Below are 21,495 nucleotides of genomic sequence, written 5' to 3' on the forward strand. Positions count from 1 at the left end.
TGGTATTCCCCAAACTATAGGGTATGACTGTAATGGGCTAAGATGGGTAAAGAAATATAGTGGCAAGAAAAGAAAAACACTGAAAGTGTTTGGTTGCAACAAGGGTAAGGGCACACACATAAGGGTAGGAAATTAAGCCTTTTGGTGGTTTAAACATGCATAGCCCAACATCGTCTCAATGAGTTCAGTCATGAGTGATACTAAACACATGGTATCTACAAAAGAGAATAATTCTTAGCATTCAATCAAACAGAAGTAATGAAATCATTTGAAGTGAAATTGAAAGGAAAAGATACGAGTAAAAACACTTTAAACCCTCTTAAAGATGCAAATAGGCTCAAAATAGCTCACTAAGGTAGTCTCTACTATTCTTCTTCCAGAACTTGAGCATGACACTTCAACCACCATAATTCAAGAGTAATAACTTTGTGAACTATAAAAATTATGATATGGAACTTTTCATGATAACACTATAGTCAAATTGTATACACATCCATCATATACATTCACATTAGTAAGCAAAAGCAAACTTTAACCAAAACTAAAATCAAAAGAAAATTTTCAATTTCCAACACCCCTAAACCTTAATTAAGCATTGTCCTCGATGCTGAAAAATGCATGGAATCCATATAATGCAAATAGGTAGAGTGTGCATGGAATGAAAATAAAACAAAAACAAAAAGACACAAATAAAAGGAAAGAACACAAACCCAGCTAGGTTGCCTTTTAGCAAGCGCTTTATTTAATATCTAGGCAAGACATGCCATCATGCTTATGTTGTTGTAAACTCGAGAGCATCCATAACTAGATAGACTTGCTCTTGTGTGACATTCTCTAAGTAAGGCTTCAAACGTTGCTTATTGACCTTTAAATGAGTGTCATTCTCGATGCTTTCTATCTCCACAGCTCCATAGGGAAATACTATAAGCACTTTGAAGGGTCCAACCCATCTAGACTTCAATTTACCTGGAAAGTCGCAAACGTGAGTCATACAAAAGTACTTTCATACCTGATTGAAACTCTTTCCTGAGAATTGCTTTGTCATGGTAGAGCTTGGTTTGTTCTTTGTAGATCCTAGCATTCTCAAATGATTCGTTTTTTAGCTCTTCCAACTCATTAAGTTGGAGCTTCCTCATTGTACTAGCTTCTTTGACATCAAAATTGAACTTCTTTATAGCCCAATATGCACGGTGCTCAAGCTCCATCGGCAAATGACATGTTTTTCCAAACACAAGACGAAAATGGCTCATTCTAATTAGAGTATTGTACACTGTTTGATAAGCCCAACTGTATCATTCAACCTTCGTGACCAATCCTTCCGTGTAAGGCTAACACTCTGCATCATGATGTTCTTTATATCCCTATTGTTGATTTCCACTTGGCCAGAGGTTTGAGGATAGGATGAAGGTGCTACTTTATGTGTGATGTTGTACTTCTTTATCAATGCCTTGAAAGATTTGTTGTAGCAGTGGTTGCCACCATCGCTAATGATAGCTCTTGGAGTTCCAAACTTAGTGAAAATCATATCCTTCAGAAAATTTAGGACAACCTTGTGATCATTAGTTTATGTAGCTGCTGCTTCAACCCATTTGGATACATAATCTACTGCATGTATATGTATCCAAAAGAAGACGGAAATGGGCCCATGAAGTCAATTCCTCACAAGTTAAATAGCTTCACCACCAAAATGTTATTCAATTGCATTTCATTCCTGCAGCTGATATTTCTCATTTTCTAGCACCTATCACACTTAGAGCAAAAATTAAAAGCATCTTTAGACAATGTAGGCCAAAAGAAACCAGATTGTAAAACCTTTAAAGCTATTTTTCGACACTAAAATGACCTCCACATGCCAACTCATGACTGAATTTTAGTATGCTTTGCTACTCACTCTCTAGAACACATCTTCGAATGATTTGGTCAAGGTAATACTTGAACAAATATGGCTCATCCTAAACATAGTGTTTCACTGTTGAAAGGAACTTCCTTTTTTCTTAAAAGTGAAATCATTTCTAATTACACCACAAGCAAGATAATTAGCAAAATCAGCATAGCATGACTCTTTTTCTTGAATGACAAGAAGCTATTCATCCGGGAATAATTTGTTGAACGGTAAAATTTGTCTATCTCCATTGTTTTCATCAACAATGCGTGACAAGTAATTAGCAACAACATTTCACTCCTCTTCTTATCTCAAATTTCTTCGATCAAACTCTTGTAACAAGAGTAACCATCGAATCAAGCGTGGCTTAGCATCGTTCTTTGCCAACAAGTACCTAAGAGCTGCATGATTAGAGTAAACAATCACTTTAGAGCCAACAAGATATGAATGACATTTCTCTAAAGAAAAAACAACAGCAAGCAACTCTTTCTCAATTGTAGAGTAATTGAGTTGAGCATCATTTAATGTCCAGCTTGCATAGTAAATCACATGTGGGAGCTTATTCACTATTTAACCTAAAACAACACAAATAGACAAGTGATCTTGGAAAAATCTTTGATGAAATGATAATAAAAACCAGCATATCCTAGAAAGCTTTTGACTCCTTCACTGAAGTAAGGGCAACCATATTTGAGATGATGTCAATTTTTGCTTTGTCAACTTCAATTCCCTTGCTGGATATTACATGACCCAAGACAACACCTTGTTTCACCATAAATTGACACTTTTCCCAATTGAGAATTAAATTTGTTTCCTGACATCTTTGAAGCACTAGAGAAAAATGGTTAAGACAATCATTGAAAGAAGAACCAAAAACTGAAAAATTGTCTATGAATACCTCAATAAATCTCTTAAGCATATTTGAAAATATCGCTAACATACATCTTTGGAAAGTTGATGGGGCATTGCAAAGCCAAAAGGCATCCTCCTATATGCAAAAGTGCCAAATGAGCAGGTGAATGTAGTTTTCTCTTGATCTTCTGGAGCTATTGCAATTTGATGATAACTTGAATATTCGTCAAGAAAACAATAATGTGAGTAACCATCTAATCTCTCAAGCATTTGATCAATAAATGGCATCGGAAAATAATCTTTTCTAGTGTTCAAATTCAACTTCTGTAATCGGTGCAAACACGCCAACTAGCTGCAAGTCTTGTTTGAACAAGCTCTTTATTCTCATTTTTTACCACTATGATTCCAATCTTCTTAGGCACTACTTGAACAACGCTTACCCACATCTAACAACTTCAACACTTCAGCTCTAACTACTTCTTTCACGTGTGGATTGAGCCTTCTTTGTCGTTCACGGGTTGAATTCGCTCCTTCCTCTAATAAAATTTGATGCATGCACATGGTAGGACTTATTCCCTTAATATCTGCAATAGACCAACCAATGGCTAATTTGAACTCTTTTAACACCCTAATTAGCTTATATTCTTCCAATGGGTTGAGGTCAAATACTATGATAATTGTTTAAGCTCAAGTTTTGGAGGCTTAACATATTTTAGATGTGGTGGGAGTTATTTAAGCTCAAGTTTTGGAGGCTTAACAATGGAAGGGACTAAATGTGCGGCAGATGGTTTTAATGGCTCTATAAGAGGTGAAATAGTGAAGGGATATGGTTTTAATGCTTCGAAGGCAGCCACTACTTCCATGAGTGCAAATTCTTCATTCAAAATCATCTTAAGATTGACTCAAGATAGATTGTAACGGATCATTGGATTGTGTCTACAAAAACTTAGGGAAAACAAGTGAATTAAACACATCAATCAAATAACAATCAAGTGAACTAGAAGGGTCAGAAAGAGATTCAAACACTTTGAATTGTACAAGTTTCTCCTAGCACGGTCATAATGAAAAGACCATTTTGCATGTCTATGATAGTCTTTGCAGTGGCCATAAAGGGTCTCCCAAGTAAAATTGGTAACTCACGATTATGTATAGAGCCTAGTTCCATCTCAACACTAAAAAATCAGCAGGCAAAGTTAGTTTGTCAACCTGAACTAAGATATCTTCAACTATACCTCTTGGATATTTCGCTGATCGATATGCCAGTTGCAATGAAATGGTGGTTGCCTTCAAATCCCCAAACCTAGTTAAAGGTACACTGAATAGGGCATTAGATTGATGCTAGCACCCAAATCAAGCATAGCTTTTTCAACTAGCTTGTCTCTAATGATGACATTGATAGACAAAATGCCCAGATCTTTAAGTTTTGGAGGGAGCTTTCCTTGGAGCACAGTACTTACATTCTCGAACACCATTACTTTCTCATTAAGTCCATACTTCCTCTTATAGTTATTAAGCTCTTTGCAAAATTTTCCATAAGCTGGCATATTCCTAATGACATCAAGCATAAGTAAATTAATAGTCACTTTACTTAAAATATCAAAAATTTCTTTAAATGACTTATCCTGCTTGCTTTTTGCAAGTCTTCCAGGAAATGGGATGAGAGGAATGTAAGGCTTTTTAGCCTTGTGAAGAAGGGACATTGCTTGGATCATCATTTAGTTTCTCATTCTCTTCTTGAATCGCACTTGCATCACATGATCAGATTCATTAGTAACTTCATTGCCAACTCCATTATTAATAACCTTACCACTTTTAAGTGTAGTGATTGCTTTGGCTTGCTCTTGCTTGTTTTGGCTTGCTTTTGCTTCCTTTGAAGTATCATTGGTTGGCTCAGAAACTTCCTGGGCTCTTTTTAACTCAAAGCATCGGCAATCTGACCTAATTGTGTCTTCATTTTAGTTAGAGCAACTGAATGTTGTTGAGGTGTACTATTGGTATGCTGGAATTGAATGGTGTTTTAGGCTAGCATTTTGACCATATCTTCAAGTGTAGTGACATGCTTTGGTTCGAAATTTTGAAACTGATTGTTATTCTTTCATGAGAGATTATGATGATTTCTCCAACTAGGGTAATATGTATTAAATAATAAGTCGTTCCTTGGTTTCTAATTGTAAGAATGTATGAGGTTCACTTGCTCTTGAACTAATTCGAGATAAGCCTCCCTGCTCGAGAATTGATAAGTAGGATGACTTGGTATGTTGCAAATGGCACACACCTCAACTATTTAGGGCATTGTATTGAGCATGGAATCAAGCTTCTTTTCCAAACCAGCCACCTGCAATGCAAGATTATTATTAAAGCTCATTTCATACACTTCATCTCGTTTACCTCTTGTATCTTTGTGTTAAGCATTAGATCCCAACATCTCATAGATGTTATATGACTCTTATGCATTCTTTTTCTTCAAAGCTCCACCTGCTGCATTGCCAACAATAGATTGACACGTTTGGGTTAATCCATCACAAAAAAATTGCATTTGTAAGTAAAGAGGTAACCCATGATGTGGACATTGCAGTAAAAGCCCTTTAAAATGCCCCTAACATTCATTGAAAGGTTCCCCATCATGTTGTGCAAAGTTGAAGATTTGCCTCAAAGTAGTTGTCTTTTGAGTAGAGCAAATTGATCCAAAAATTTCTTAGCTACGGCATCCCAAGTAGTTAGCGAACCAGGTGCTAAAGTCATTAGCCAACCCTTAGCTTTATTTTTCAATGTGTAGGGAAAAACTTTAATCCTCAAATTTGCTCCACTCACAACATTATAGTATTCCATAATATGAGCTAATGGATCTTCATTATGTAAACCATAAAGAGAAGGAATCATATGAAAATGTGAAGATTTGAGATCATTTGGAAGTCTTGTCAAACTTTGGGGGAATATCCAGAAGTATATTCACTTAATCTTAATGTACTCGTTTTCCCTTCGATTATGAGCATTTTTCTCACTGGTTTTTACTACCTAACTAAGTTTTGACAAAGCACTCATCCTAGGCTGGTCATACCCTTATGAGCTCTTCTACTTGTGTCTAGAAGACGTTTAGTTTTGACTTAATGCAACTTCTCACTTTTCTCCTTAGTCTATGGGTTTTTATCCCACCTTGGGTTTTACCATAACGAGGTTTTGTGAGTTTTAGCTCTTATGCATTATTCCGTTGATTTGAGACTCGCATTCGCTCATTGTGCTCACGACTTCATCAACTGAACTTCCTTTGTCGCTAAAGACTTGATGCGCCATTTTCTTGAGCATTTACATACTCAAGGGTGAGTGTTTCAGTTCTATTAGATTAGGAATGTGATTGTGTAAATCCCAAGTATATTTGGGATATCTTTACAAGATTCTCTAGGGTTAGATATTATCCTATTAGAGTTGTAATCCTATTAAGGTAAGGAATTTACCTTCCGTACTACTATAAATAAAGGCACAATGGGGTGAGATAACACACCTCACAAATACACATCTCTCTTTTCTCTCTCTGTGCCGCTGGCTCGTTAACATGATATATAAACGACACAAAAATAATGGATTTCAGGTCGACACGATAACTAATTGGTCATTATTGGGTCACACGATAAGAACTGTTAATAACGGGTCCTTACGAGGTTTGCACGAGGGTGACATATCGGTAACCCATTTCGACACATTAATAAATTTATTTTGATGATTTTAATTTTAACTTTTTAAACTACCAAAAAAAACTTACCATAAAATACAATAGTCATAGTGTATTTGTATATTATTGTATATTAAATATGTATTATTGTATTATTATTCTATATAAATTTAAAAAATTATAAAAACACATTAAAAATAAAATATCAAGTAATTTAAAAATACCAAACACATTAAAAATCTATAATAATAACAGGTCGAATTTGGGTAGGGTCATATACCCATTTACTTTAATGGGTGTTGCATGACACAACCTGTTAAGATATCAGTTATCTCACGAAAACGACACGAATGCTAGGTCTACCGTTGGTCTCCTATCTCCTTGTCCCTAATATACTTCAATAAATTAGGCCTACAACAACAAGATGCTTTTATAGAAATGTCTTATTTTCAATCTTTTGAGAACCATAAAATAATATTTAAAAAAAAAAAAATAAAGTCTATGTTGGGGTAACAACTCTCAAAAGTGGGTTAGTTTAAAGAAAAAAAAAACTCGCAACGACACCGTCCTCTTTTTCTTCATTTAAGTGCAGCCGGTTCTACAACTAAAAAACATTCATATTTCAACAAAAAAAATTTCAAATTTCGGGAATTTTTAAACAAAATGGACGACCAATCAACACCTCAAAGCGCCTCAGTCGCCTAGGAGTGGCTTAACCGCATCTAAGTGAGTTTAAGCCTAATCCTGGTGGACAGAAGCATTTTCATGATCACCCTACCTTCGAAACCACCTAGGCACTTCTTAAGATGCATTTTTTAAACCACTGCTTGCAAGGAAAATTTGCAAGCAAGACAAACATGCTCTTTCTTCCCGGTGACAAACGAGAGAAGAAAATTTGCTGCTCTCTCATTCATATTTGCTCTTGCAAACCCAGTTTCAAACATAATGCCAAGGGTGAAGTGCCGATTTAGTTAATTATCACTTGAAAATAAGGCCCTGAATAATTTTTTGGATAAAATAAGTCCCTAAATTCATTAAAAATTGCTAATTTTATCCCTACTAATATATTCAAAGTTATTTTATCCAATTATTCGTCAACTTAAATTACTTGACACACTTTAGAGTGTAATACCATCATTTTTTCTTGCTTATAAACATTTCATGTAGGTTGCGAATCTAACGTCTAATTTACCCTCTAAAGTTAACTCCATAAACTATTTCTTTATGTAAAATTACCAATCTACTCTCCAATGTGTGTCACGTACAAGTAACGTGACTTAAATTGACAGAAAATTGAATATGGTAGCAACGAATCTAATATTAGGGATGTAATTGGTATATTTTTATAATTCAATGACTGATTTTTCTAAATAAAATAGTTTAGGAACCTAATTTTCACTCAAGTAATAATTTAGAGACTAAATTGGCAGTTTACCCTAATGTCAAATGATCAAATTGATTTAGAGAGCTACTAGACCCACCACATTGTCTTATTTTCCCACCCACGTTAGAATCACACCCACCTTAAAAAGTTAAAAAATTAAAATGCTATTTTCCCACCAACTAGTATTCCCAAAATAACCTTTAATATATACATACATATGAAATATTAAAATTGTCTCTTAAAAAATATTACAAATAATATGTAAATGAAAACCACTAAGGTCTAGAAATTCAAATGGAAACGATAGAGGTATCCAAATTCAAAAGAATTCGACAACAAATTTAAAAATACTATGGACAAATTCAAATGATTTACACACAAATTATTCTTCTACCATTTCAATGGAAACATCCGTAGAAGCATCATCTTCTACTTGTTTAATGAAAAAGTCATCTTCTAAGTCCATTGCTATTTTTTTACTTTCTCTGAATGAAAGGAGATGAAAATATGAGTTAGAGTTTAAGGTAGACAAATTGTCTCCCATGCCCAACCTTTTTTTTTTTTTTTTAAATTAAGCAAAACAAGATCATTAATGTCCCTATCAGTCTTTTTGTAAATGGGCAAATTTGTAATTAAAAAATTCGTTAAAAGATGGGTGGGAAAATAAGACATTGGGGTGGAAATAACGTCACTCTTGATTTATTACTCTGAAAAATAAAAGGCTTAAAGCCAAACCAGGGGATCCTGAAGCATTGAACGAGAGAGAGATAGGGAGAGATTTGCAAGTTGCAACCATTCAAGGCAATGACAGGCCCTACTACAATTGAAGCACCACAATATATTGTCTGAAAATAGTAAACAGATGCAACACATTTTAACAGATGCAACGCTTAAGTGGTACTTACCAAAATATACCGATGAATATAGATCCTAATGTCAAATGCCGAAATCAGAAGCAAATGATCGAGCAACAGATTTGGTGATGAACCCTAATAACAGCAAGAGGAAGTTAGGTAATGAGGTAGAAAAACATCACTTTCAAGTTTCGCGCAATCCAAAAATAAAATGGATCAATGTATCTTCACCAGCATCACTGGAAGATAACCCTCACTGGAAGATAACCCCTTCGCAAGGGCAAGGAATATTAGACGATAAGTTATAGCCGCCTAGCTTGGAGCTGCTCCATGGTGGTACCTCACCAAATTAATCATCCAAGATCCTTGGCATTTTTTAAATTTTAACGATAAAGATAAAATAAAAGGTAAAATGAATAATACCAGGATTGATTTTTTAGTGTAAAAATGCAATTTTTCATTAAAGTGAACAGTATGAGAAGCTTTTCGTTAAAGTTCTTTTTTTTAATAGGATGAAATTTAATCAGTATCAACAAAGATCACTAGACATGTCATTTATCACAATGGAGTGCTGAAGGAATTCTTTGTAACTCGAAAGTTTCAGCAAACCCAATCGCAGGCCGTAAGGAAGTTTCTCGAGTGCATTTCTAAGCCATATGGAAATAAAAATCAATAGCATACACAATCATATATATCTTCTGATTTTCATAAGCTTATACAGAATAAGATCATGAGACTTAAAATATCTCAATGCTATTATTTCGCGCAAGGGAACTTATAAACTAAAATTCTTTCAAATAACAGATGTACATGTACATTTTAACTTTCCAATTGCCTCCAACGCTCTGCTGGAAACCATACTAATCACACTACGTTTGGGAAGAAATCGAAAATAAAGCATGAAAGCGCAAGATCGAGCAGCGCAACGCCAGCAAGAAATGAGGCTACACAACAAGAGCAAGGGGAATGAGTACTGGTTTGGTAGTGCTTAAATTTTTTTAGAAGCAGGTATGAAACAAAAAATCTCAATAAAAATTTGCGTTTCCGTAAGTCTAATATTTTTTTTTTTTGTTTTATTTTTATCAAAATCACAAGTCATTCAAAATCATTTTGTAATACGGTCTAGTCGTATTTCTATTCACTTATATATAAATGATATATCTTAGATTCAAGTTTCATGGATGGTTAATTTGATACTAAATTAGGTTATCTTATTGTATGGCTTAACCAAACTCCTTATAGGATATTGAATCTTTACATCACAGAAGGAAAAGGTTGTCTCCAATTTTTCAGTGTACCTTGAATGGTCAGAAACCAGAAGACCCAGTTCGGAGCATCTTGAAGGCTTCAATCGCTCTAGGGAATGGAGAGCCACTTCCTCGCCCTTCTTCAAGCTTTCGCACAAAATCGGCCTTTGGCGAGAGAATCTCCTCCCAGGGGGCCCGGTTCCAAATCCCTCTTAAAAATTCCACTGTCGTATAAATCCAGCGACTTCGACTCAACGACACCAGTTTTGATCGCGTCAAGGAAAAGATCCACATCGAGGCTGGACTTGTGGGCGAATATCCTCTCCTCCACCAGCCCCACCATCGTGGAAGGGATGATAGTCTGGATCGTCAGCAATGCGAACAGAGGGGTTTCCATACGGTTTTTTCGTCGCCGCCGACGAGGATTGCGAGAGTTCCATTACGAGGGACGGAGAAATTGAGGGAGAGGAGAGAATGTGAATGAGGGACTTTTATATCACATTTAATTATATATATATATTTAATCATTTAACAGAGTCATATCTATTTAACAAACACAATTAGCTTTTTTTTATTGGGCTAAAAACACTTTTTACAAACATAATTTACTAAACATTTTACTACTTTATTTCACATCTGTTTATTCTCACGAGAATATTTTTTTTTTTTTTTTTTTGAACAACAATATCAAACTTGCTCTAAGAAACATCATTACTTCTATACCCAAATACCACAGAACATGCCCGATAGATCAAAAATTCGAAAAGAGGAAAACTAGTGATAAGGGGGCAGAAAAATAACAAGATAAAATGGCCAGTAAATCTATCAATGTTTCCTCCCTTTAAACTGAGTCCCTGGCCAATAATTGTCGTTGAGCTCTGCTAGGCAACGGCCTCCACAGGATACCTGTCAATGCAATCTTCCCATGGACTATGAGGAGAAGCTTTTACACTTTGAAGAACCTCCCACACCGCACTGTTACATTTGAAACCACTGCCGAAAGCAATCTGCCAGACACGGTTTCCCTTTTGCATCCTCCCCTTTGCCTCGATATAAGCCAACTCATACCAGATCGAACTAGACGAGGTGTTACCAAACCTGTGGAGTGTCATCCGAGACGCCTCAACATGAACTGGTAGAAGCTGCAAGTTCTTCTCAAGCTCATCAATCACGGCCCTTCCCCCAGCATGTATGCAGAAATGATCAAAAGCAAGCTTGAAATCTGGGATATAAGGCTCGACTTTTGCATTGAACAACTTCTTCGCAACCAAAGTAGCAAAGAAGAGAAGCTGCTCACTTAAAGGCAGGACAAGGGGACCCAATGTTGTGATGTTAGCCTTGAGAGCCCCACCGGCAATTGCCATGAGATCCTTGGACAAAGAAACCCCAGTTTTCCCATCATCATCCTGCTCTTGATAAACACACCTAAATGCCTTATCATCAGCACCACAATGAGTCCTCACAACGTGGACCAGCTTATACTTAGCCCGACGCCTATCCATGGACTTATTTGAAAGCAAAACTGCTGACCCACCAACACGGAACAAACAGTTGGGTATCAACATGGATTTCTTGTTCCCAAAGTACCAATTCTGAGTAATATTCTCAGTACTAACAACAACCGCGTATGTATTCCTATGAATTTGCAACATATCCTTAGCAAGATCAACAGCTATAACTCCAGCACTACACCCCATACCCCCTAAATTAAAACTTCTAATATTCCCCCTCAATTTGTACTTATTAACAACCATAGCAGACAGTGAAGGAGTTGGATTAAACAAACTACAATTCACAACAAGAATACCAATGTCCTTAGGCTTAACATTTGCATTAGCAAACAGATCATCCAATGCACCAAAAATCACCTGCTCTGCCTCCTCGCGGGCCGCCGCCATTGATATCCTTGGTGGAATGTAATTCATTGCTTCAGGGACATAAGTCTCCTCTCCAAGGCCAGATCGCTCCAGAATCTTGCGCTGGAACTCAAGCGAGGACTCATTGAAGTCCCCTATCAACTTTGAATGCTCCATAAACTGGTGGTATCTCACTTTCAAATGCGACGGGGCCTTGTAACACGAATAGTCCACAAGGTAGACGGATCCCGGACGGGTCATAACATTAACAGTGGATCCAAAAACAACCATAGCAGAGAAAATGATGACAGCAACGAGATTGCACTGGAGTTGGAGCCAGAGCTGGTGAATGTCATCCGGGTTCAACAGGGAGGCTTCAATGACGATGACTGCCACTAGAGGAACTAAACAGAGAGTCAGGAGATGGGTTATCAAGTAATGGTAACCCAATTTCACATACTTCAAGTTCACAGTCTGCAAGAAGTCCAGCGGCCGACGGCTCTGAACTCCACCATTGGTGGTCGGAGAAATGCACATGATGGGTTTGCTAAACGGTAGCAGAGAGGATTCAGAGGTTTCTATCTGGCGAAAAGGATGATGTGTGTAGGTGAAGAGGACGGGTCTGAGGAGAAGATAAGGAGTTGAAAGTTGATACAGCTAAAACATCGACAGAGAGAGGTTTTGAGGGTTTGGTGTCCTATTTGTGTTTGTTCTGCTACCACTCTACCATTTGTCTCTGTTTAGTATAAGATTTGTGAGGAAGAGACGAGGGAGTGATGCAAGAAATGGACTGATAAAATTTTAGGAGGGGGAGGGTTTTTAAATATGGGGGGACGGATGTTTCAAATGGAAACACGGGAGAGGGGAATGCTGATGGGGAATTGGGGGCGATTGCTTGTGTCCTTTCCCAAATAGGCAAATGGTGATTGCTTACCTATATATTGTATCTTAGCTTTAATTAAATTTCTTCATTTATGCATCTTTACTCAAAATTTTAATTTGCATCTTTAGTCCCCGTGTTTTCGATTTTGCTAATTTAGTACTCCTTTTTTTTAGAGAAATTAGATGAAAAATATCTTTAATTGGCTAATAGTGATAAACACAAAGACAAAACTGGCCAAATTGAAAACACAGGGCCTAAATTGACCAAATGACTCAAACACAGGGACCAATTTAACATTTAAGCCTATATGATACCTATATCATAGGTTGATAAAATATGTTTAACCAATGATAGAGGTGTCTACAAAATAAATCAAAATTATCTACCTATCATCCATGAACATAGTTCAAAGAAATTTCATTTTTCATACAATTATAGATCTATATTATTATATATGTTAATAATAATATATAATACATACGAAATACATTAGTTAACACAGTTAATGTGATAACCTATCCCTAATTTTACAAGTTTATTAATATTTAAAAGAGTGAATTGACGAAAATACCCTACTGGCGAGATTGTTCATTTTCGTTCACTTTCATTTAGTGACTCGTGCAAGTTACTATTTTATCCTACTCTCAAAGTTCTCGACGGGATGATTGCATAAGCGTAATCTGAATCGAAACCGGAGTTACGATAGGGGTTTTACGGAACTACAAATCCAAAAAGTATTTTTGTAAAAATTAGTATTTATTATTTTATATATTCCTCCTAATTATTATATTATTATTTTAAGATTATTTTGTGAGAAATGAGGAATAAAGGAAGAACGAATCGGAAAGGAGGAGAAACAAAGGAAGAAGGACGGGGCAGAGCTGCCCAATCGGAGGAGAAGAGATGAGGACTGACCAATAAGAACCAGGAGAAAGAAGGAAGAGGAGAGAGGAAGAGAAAGGGAGTGGACTAATAGCAGAAGAGAGAAAGGAGGGAAAGGAGGGAAGGGGAAAGGCAGCCAAAACCTTCCCCGACCCGTTTGACCCACGCAATCCAATTGAATGTCCAAGTTCCACATCAATTTCTGATGCCATCTCCGGCGTTTCTTCGGTGATTCACGGCGTGGGACCACTTGGAAACAACTTAGCATCAATCTCTCCTCCATATTCACCCAAAAATCGAAGACATTAGTTCCGATTTCATGAGAACCGCATTTGTGGGTGCGAGGGAACTTTGATGGCGATCCACCATTTCTGAAGTGTTTCTCTTCGATCATCACCACCTTCGGCATCCTCTTGAGGTTAGGAACAAACCCCAAACAGGTTTGGGGGCGGTGGAACACCGGAGAAGATGAATTGAAGTGCATCCATTTCTAGGGTTTCGACGGGTTCGTGGCGACTTGAGGATTTGCCCGGCCAAATTAGACTTGACCACAAGTATAAAACTTGTTGTACTCGTTGAGATATTCATTCTTATAAAATTTGAGAATTTTTGAAAATAATTGAATTTTTCGTTGCGTGCCACGGCGGTGGGCAGAGTCACTACTTGACCACCCTAGGCTAAAATGGGTGCCATGATTCCATATTAGACATTTAATTGATGAAATTCTATTGTTTAGTTATATTTCTGTTAAGGGCCGCCACTTGGTTATTATATGATTTGACAATCCAGCCATTGGATCATCACTAAACATTAATACGTAATAGTACATAATAATTAAGGATATTAGAAAATGATGGATTATTGGGAATCTGACGTACGAATCTTCCCAGACGGGTTTTCTAAGTTTGCAAATGTAAATTTTGGCTGCCACTTAATTTTAGCGATTAGTGGACATCTAACTGTTGGATCACTCTAAAACTTTAGGATGTTATTCTAAAAGCTTATTGAAACTCTTGGGAAGTTACGGATCTGAAATCTGAGATGCAGATCTTCCGCATCGAGTTACGTAGGGTTGTCGACCCTACCTTTGACCGATGGTTAACTTTTGGTCAATGGGTTACAAATCATTCTAGAACTTCCTTGGGGATGTGTTTTTATGTAAGTTACGTGTTCTATCAATAAGAATTCTGAGAGGTGATTTGATATTTGTTCTAGGCGACAATCGTTCGTTACGCTTGGATATTCGTGCTAGGGAGTTATAGTGCGGACTTCAAGTGAGTGGGTCTTTTCTTTTACATAGTATGTACGTGTTTGTTAGTTTCCATTTATACATTGAAAGAGAATTTACTACGTATGCCTAGTTTAGACTAATGCTGATAAGAATTAACGAAATAACGGAAATTATGAAGTGATCATAAATCCTACAGGATGCATATATATGCGTATGTTTATTGATGCCATGATTATACCTACGGCTATGAATGATATTATGTTGATTAGAACTATCGAACCACTATGGCATGACTATATTTATGTTTTATGCTCATCGTTTGGTGCACCGGTGTTAGTGCTTGCCCAAGGCAAGGGCCAGTCTTTCGCCTGTACGTTCACATCCACACCGCACGCTCGCCTTGGATCCAAGTAAGTGCCAGTCCTGTCGTACAGGTTGCAATAGGCAACTTCGACTCATATGTGACAGTGAATAGCACTACTATTCACATGATTGTAGCACTAGAGCGTATATCATTATTACACCCTAGTCCTATTCATATCAGAATAACTCTACATGAACTCATGTGTTAGCATCTGTCGATGAGCACTTGGTTTGATATATTTGCTTATGCAAAAGTATACGATTATTGGCGCCATACACTTATATATAAACTATTGTGCCGTATTGATATCTTGATATTTTGCAGGCTACGGTGAGTATTTTCATACTATATGTAGTATGTATATCTTGGAAACTGTACATGTTTTACGGCGAAAGGTTATAACGTTTTCAAAGGTTTTCATTAAAACTTTATTTTCAGGCCCACTTACCCTTGTTTTTCGTCCCTCCATGTTTTAGTTGCTGAGCTTTCTTATCGATGAGGATTCTTGGAAAATCTTGGTGTAGACGATTACCTTCGATGGTATAATTCTCACCCTATCTTACTGTACTGTACTTATGCTCTGACATCACGTGTGAAATGGGTTCATTCCCGCTCACAACGCACTCTTATATTTAGGCACTTTAAGGTTTAAATTTATTCACATATTCCACCACACTACATTTTATGGCTTCGTCACCTTCGGAGTGTGTCAATTAACCTATGATAGAGGTAGAAGAAAAATTGAGACACAAACTAGGAGCAAGGAAAAGGAGAAACAATTATTTATTCTTATATTTAATACTAAAATTGAGTAATGATGAACGTATAAATAAGTGATGACATTATCACAATTTAATTGAAATAGATGTTCATAACAAGTGAATGGACTAACCCAACAAATTGGATTAAACCTAATAATAACTCAAAAAACTAGACTTATATCAAATTTGCTCATTTTTTTATAAAGAGAAAAAATGTTTTTGTGTTACGGCTTATTTTCACTAAGGGATGCAGCAAAGAACAGAGAGAGAGAATTGTGGAATTTCAAGGATGTCAATTTCCCTTTGCATGTGCCCTTATTTATAGTAAATCAAAGAAAGAGAGAAACTTGTCTTGCAAGTAATACAAATCCTAATAGGAAATAATCAGTCATAAAGAATGAACCAAATCTACCAAGGATTTACAGAATCACACTTACACCAGAATTGATGTCATAATACTCCCCCTTGAGTGTGTAAATACTCAAATAGTGTTCACATGAGATCTTCATGGATGATGTAAAGGCAGTTGATGTGGTCGATGACTCAATGAATGAATTTGAATCTCAAAATAAACCCGAAAGAAATGCATAAAAGGTAAAACTCACAACCTCGTTGTTACAACACCTATCTAAAAATCGTGTAGTTTAATCCCGAAGGATATGAAAAGACAAAATGACCCTAGTTGGTGTCTTGAATAATTATGGAGCCCTGAGTCAATTTCTCATATTTTTCTATTTTATTTAATTATTTTTTGTACTCACAAGTATGTCGGTCATAGCAAAATCGAGTTTGAAGTTACGAAAGTTAAGTTACGAATTTTGGTAAATGAAGGGCAAAATTGTAATTTTAACTTGGAAAATTTTGAGTGGGACTGAACCCCCATTCTCGGTTACTCTCTTCTCTTTCCTCATTTCTACAACGTTGACTCTCTCTCTCTCTCTCTCTCTCTCTCTCTCTCTCTATCACGGAGAGAAAATGTTGCTTTTCTAGTTTAAAGTGTATTGTGTTTCAAAAGGAGGATGCATGTACAAAGACATATACGTAGGAAAGAAAGAAAAGGTTACAAGTAGCCCTAGAGACCGGGTAAGCCTAGAACCCATATTCTTCCTTAATTTAAGGTGATTCACACCAAATAAAACAAGTGACCAATATTTCTTGGGAACATTCATATGCAGTACTAAAGCTCGAGTCTTCTCAAGCAGGTCTATTCTTCTTTTCTAATACCCCATTTTGTTGGGGTGTCCTTACATAACTAGTTTGGTGAATAGTGCCTTGTGAACTCAAGTACTAAACCATGTTGTTGGATAAAAACTCAATGCCATTGTCCGATCTAAGTACCTTAATGTTTGAGTTTATTGGGTTTGTACAAGTTTAAGGAAATCTTTAAATATGCAGAAAACCTCACTTTTTGATTTCATGAGGTACAGAAAAATGACAAAATACTTATAATCATCCATTGATTTAATTGTAGGTCCTCAAACATTAGTTTGTACCATCTCAAATGGCTTACATGTCTAAAAAACAGAAGTGCCAAAAGGTAATCTAACTAACATTGAAAAATGACATTTTTCACATTTAAGTGGTGACTGACAAAACATGGGAAACAACTTTGACAAAACAACTTCAGAAGGATGAGCAAGTCTTTGGTGCCATAATTGCTGGTTTTCAAAAAACTTTGGTCCAGCTTGAAAGGCTCTAGGCATGATTGAGTTTTTGCACATGTAGTAGAGATCATTAAGAGGGAACCCTTCAACAATCATCTTCTTGGTGATGATGTCATGAAAAAGACCTTTGTTGGGTGAGAAAATGGCAAGATAGTTTGGGGAATTTGCAAGCTTTCCTACTGAAAGTAGTTAGAAAGGAAATGAGGGAATATAGAGGGCTAATGACTCATTATTATTTGTGACTATACTAACTCTTCTCGTACCCAAAACTGACACATTTTTTTCATTTGCAATAGACACTAGTGAGGGATTTTTGAATGCTTGATAGTCATGCAAGTTTGAAAGTTTATTTGTCATGTGATCAATGGCACTAGAGTCAATTATCCAACAATCATATTGAGTTCTTCTTTGTAATGCAAGGGAGAAGGCTTTGAGTATACCTGAAGCCTCTTCATGTGTTGCAAACTTATTTTTGGCAAGAACTCCTGGAAATTGCCCTAATATAACAGTATGATCTCTAACTTCATTTTGAGAGTTTGATGTAGCATTTCCATAACCCTTGATTTGCAAGTATGTAGCAAATTTGTTTATGAGTGTCACAGGACTTGCAGTGAAGTCCATGGATCTGTGTGAGACCTCATAGGTGAAGTTAGCTACATGTTGACTCTTGAAGTGGCTTGCTTGTGTAGATTTTGATGGAATCACATTCCCATCTTTGGTGAATTTGAGCATCAATTCTAGATGAAGAATCCAACACTTCTCTTCCACGTGACCAACGCCATTACAGTAAGTACACTTGAGATGAGGTTCTTACCCTTGTATACTTCCTGGTCTGCGGCATAGGCTCAAGCTTCAGTTGGCCTAGAGATAGACTCACCATTCAGAGCTCTCTTCCTAGTTTCTTTGGGTTAGACAATGACACAAACACTTTTGAAGGTTGGATGCTTTTAACTCATCAATATGTAGCTTCTAAGATCCTCATACTCCGAGCTTAAGCTTCCCAAAAGTTGGTATATCTTGTCTTCTTCAGCCCTCTTTAGTAGGATACTTGTATTTGTGGTGTGTGGAGGGTACACATCCAGCTCATTCCACATATTTTTGAGGTTGCCAAGGTGCTGCACAAAAGACTTCCCTTCTCATTGGATGCATGCAATGTTTTTCTTCAGTTGAAAGACCCTTGTATAATTGTTTTGATTTCCATACATGTCCTTCACAGAGTTCCACAAATCTTGTGAGGACTCTAAGTAACTGAAAATTTTAGCTATATGCTTCTTCATAGTATTGAGAAGTAAGGACATGATGAGTTGATCTTTGTAGAGCCAAGAATCAAAAGTTGGTGAGGTGATTCTAGGAGCTTCGATGCTTCCATTTACAAAACCAAGCTTTCCTTTCCTACTGAGGGCAAGTGAAACTGCACGAGACCAAGGTATATAGTTGAATTCATTTGACAAAACTAAACACAAATACTAATTGGTATTAACCTCAGTGTTTGAGAAGTTTGAAGGGGAAATATGGGAGGTATCACCCTTAATATTTACTGAATCTTCTTCAGCCATGGCTTAAGATTGAATCTGAGAAGCAACGGTGATGAATTGGCTAGAGACAGGTTACAAATAAACATGCTCTGATACCATGTTACTTTTCTAATTTAAAGTGTATTGTATTTCATAAGGAGAATGCATGTACAAGGACACATATGTAAGAAAGAAAGAAAAGGTTACAATTAGCCCTAGAGACTGGGTAAACCTAGAACCTATACTCTTCCTTAATTTAAGGTGATTCACACCAAACACAGGACTAAGAAGCAACAACAAGTGAAAGACCTTAAATCAAGGAGAAGAGGTAATGCTGGCATTGACAATGAGCAGCCATGATGATTCCTTGGAGACTTGTGATATGGGATGATATGCTAGAGTGCTAGGGATTTATTTATGGACCAAAGACTTCCATACTTCAACATTTATGGATCAAAGACTTTTAGCCTTCAACATTTATGAACCAAAGACTTTTAGTCTTCAATAGAAAACCACCACCACCACCCTTACCATTTTCCGTGAAAATCTTAACTAGAAACCACATAAGTAATCATCTAGGTAGTCTAGGAATTGAATAGATGCATTGCGTGCACAATCCAGTGCCAAAAATATGATAACTTGAGCTTGAGTTCTCAGTGGAATTCTCTGGCTTGTTCATAGTGAAAAATGATGGAAACACCTTCTATTTAGCTCTAACTTTACTCCAATCATCCTTAGGTATCAATTCCAGGTTGTGGATGTTGAATTTGAGTTATAAATTGACGTTTTAATCTCTGTAACGCTCTGTGCAATTTCCCACTTCTCGGCGAGTTTTTCTGGTTGAATTTTGTTGAGTTCGAGACTGGTGGTGCTCGAAACCAACTCGAATCAATTCTAGGTAATCATCCTTCAAATTGCATGTGAGATTTGAGTTGAGAAACTCAGGTTTTGACCCCGCATGCCCTCCGTTCGTGAAAGTTCAATGTCTAAATAGTACTTTTTGATGTTGAATTAACAAGATGTTAGAACATGCTTATAAAAGCTAAGTTATACATTCATGGGTACAAGTGGGATTAAATTGGACTAAGGCAAAGGACTTAATGAGGAAGTACACTTGGATTACGTGTGAGTGGATCCCTTTAAAACTTTTGTTTTCGATTAAATTGTTTTGATGAACAAATGATTTGAAATCAATTTGATGAAACTTAAGTAAAATTGATATTATGACACTATTGTGAATTTAATAATTTATTGTTACTAAATGGTCATTATGCACTATGTACCAGCTATCTACAACCGTATGACTATTTGTAAGTATTGATATTTCTAGTAGAGGCTAGATCTTATGAGTGATTTCCCGTAGAATATTTAGCTAGTAAAGGCTAGCAATACATAGTAGAGGTGGATCTGAGCATCCCTTTAAAGAGGGTGCTAATTGTGAACCCTTGATGAGGAAAGTCCTATCCTTATTAGTTACGAGAAGTTGTTTAAAGTTTGTTTTTATTGTGGGTGTAAGAGATCAATGTACACGCTTACTTAGAAGAGGCCTTAGATGGTGGGTATGTCATGATAGACAGAGTGTTCGAGGATGAACTTTTGGTATACACTGAAGATAACCATGTTGATGATGATGTGAAGGAATCCCTACAAAAGGATGTGATGTTGTGCTTTCCTTCTAATGTTAATCATGAAGAAGAGAATATTGACCGTGAGGAGGCTAGAATTAGAGAAGTGGTGGAGACTCAGAGGAGGAGGGTTGGACCATAGTGGTTCATAAGTTGAAAAAGAAAGTTGACAATAAGAGAAATGGGGAGCTGGTGGTTGATGATGCCATATCAAAGAATGCTAGGAAAGAGGTAGGAAAAGTTTTAAGTGTAAGTGGATACCTAGGGCTGATCTTGTGCTGGACTAGAGGAAGACTTAAGGTAACTCTAACAAAGAGCAGAAGGTAAATGCTAAAGTTCTTGTTCACTTAAATGATAATTCTACTCTTGCAGCTACACTTCTGATCATTAAGAAGACTAATATAGTTACTATAATTCATAATAACTGTGTTGTGCATGTTTTAGTCAATGTTTGTTTCTATTATATGTCATTTGTATGGTCATGATATGGTAGGTAAGAATTGAACTAGAAGTATTGGGAAAAGTAGCTCTGCTGCTGGGGATGTTGTGGCATTTATCATGGCGACGGAAACAAGGATAAGTACTACTAGGCCTAAAGTAGGCGTTTTAAGTCCAAGGAAGCATATCCAAGAGTGTTAGTGAATTCAATTTTAAACTAAGAATATTGATGATGAATATGGAAGAACACTCAGAAAACTTAAGAAGGAAGAAGAAGATAATTGCGATCAAAATCACAGAGAATATCCCTTTGCAAATTCTTCCATATATTTTGGGGCACTTTTTCTCATACATAAGAGCTCCTACACTCCAACAATATAACCGTTGGAAG

General features: G+C 36.6%; 2 protein-coding genes and 1 long non-coding RNA gene across 3 annotated transcripts; all 3 read right to left on the bottom strand.

Annotated features, from left to right (window-relative positions):
- Nucleotides 1-772: 772 nt before the first annotated feature.
- On the bottom strand, nt 773-1,205 carry LOC125472647. Its single transcript, XM_048574303.1, has 2 exons — nt 1,010-1,205; nt 773-966 (listed from the first exon to the last, which is right to left on the bottom strand). The coding sequence occupies exons 1-2, from the start codon at nt 1,203-1,205 to the stop codon at nt 773-775; spliced, it is 390 nt and encodes a 129-aa protein (XP_048430260.1).
- An 8,112-nt stretch (nt 1,206-9,317) lies between these two features.
- LOC125472644 lies at nt 9,318-10,430 on the bottom strand. The gene is made up of 2 exons (XR_007254555.1): nt 9,938-10,430; nt 9,318-9,583 (listed from the first exon to the last, which is right to left on the bottom strand). It is a non-coding gene; the product is annotated as an uncharacterized LOC125472644 (long non-coding RNA).
- A 113-nt stretch (nt 10,431-10,543) lies between these two features.
- LOC103933989 (3-ketoacyl-CoA synthase 4-like) lies at nt 10,544-12,602 on the bottom strand. The gene has a single exon (XM_009343688.3). It carries the CDS (start codon nt 12,277-12,279, stop codon nt 10,768-10,770), a length of 1,512 nt encoding a protein of 503 aa, XP_009341963.2. The 5' UTR covers nt 12,280-12,602; the 3' UTR covers nt 10,544-10,767.
- Nucleotides 12,603-21,495: the final 8,893 nt, after the last annotated feature.

The sequence above is a fragment of a genome, unplaced genomic scaffold (genome assembly GCF_019419815.1).
Source record: "Pyrus x bretschneideri cultivar Hongxiangsu unplaced genomic scaffold, Pyrus_bretschneideri_v1 Contig70, whole genome shotgun sequence".
Lineage (NCBI taxonomy): Eukaryota > Viridiplantae > Streptophyta > Magnoliopsida > Rosales > Rosaceae > Pyrus > Pyrus x bretschneideri.

What these genes read in the sequence shown, in the direction of transcription:
- LOC125472647 (XM_048574303.1), bottom strand. Translation starts at nt 1,205, where the DNA reads ATGGAGCTTGAGCACCGTGCATATTGGGCTATAAAGAAGTTCAATTTT. An exon ending in CAGGAAAGAGTTTCAATCAG is followed by an intron (nt 967 to 1,009) that starts GTATGAAAGTAC and finishes GCGACTTTCCAG; the next exon opens with GTAAATTGAAGTCTAGATGG.
- LOC103933989 (XM_009343688.3), bottom strand. Translation starts at nt 12,279, where the DNA reads ATGTGCATTTCTCCGACCACCAATGGTGGAGTTCAGAGCCGTCGGCCG.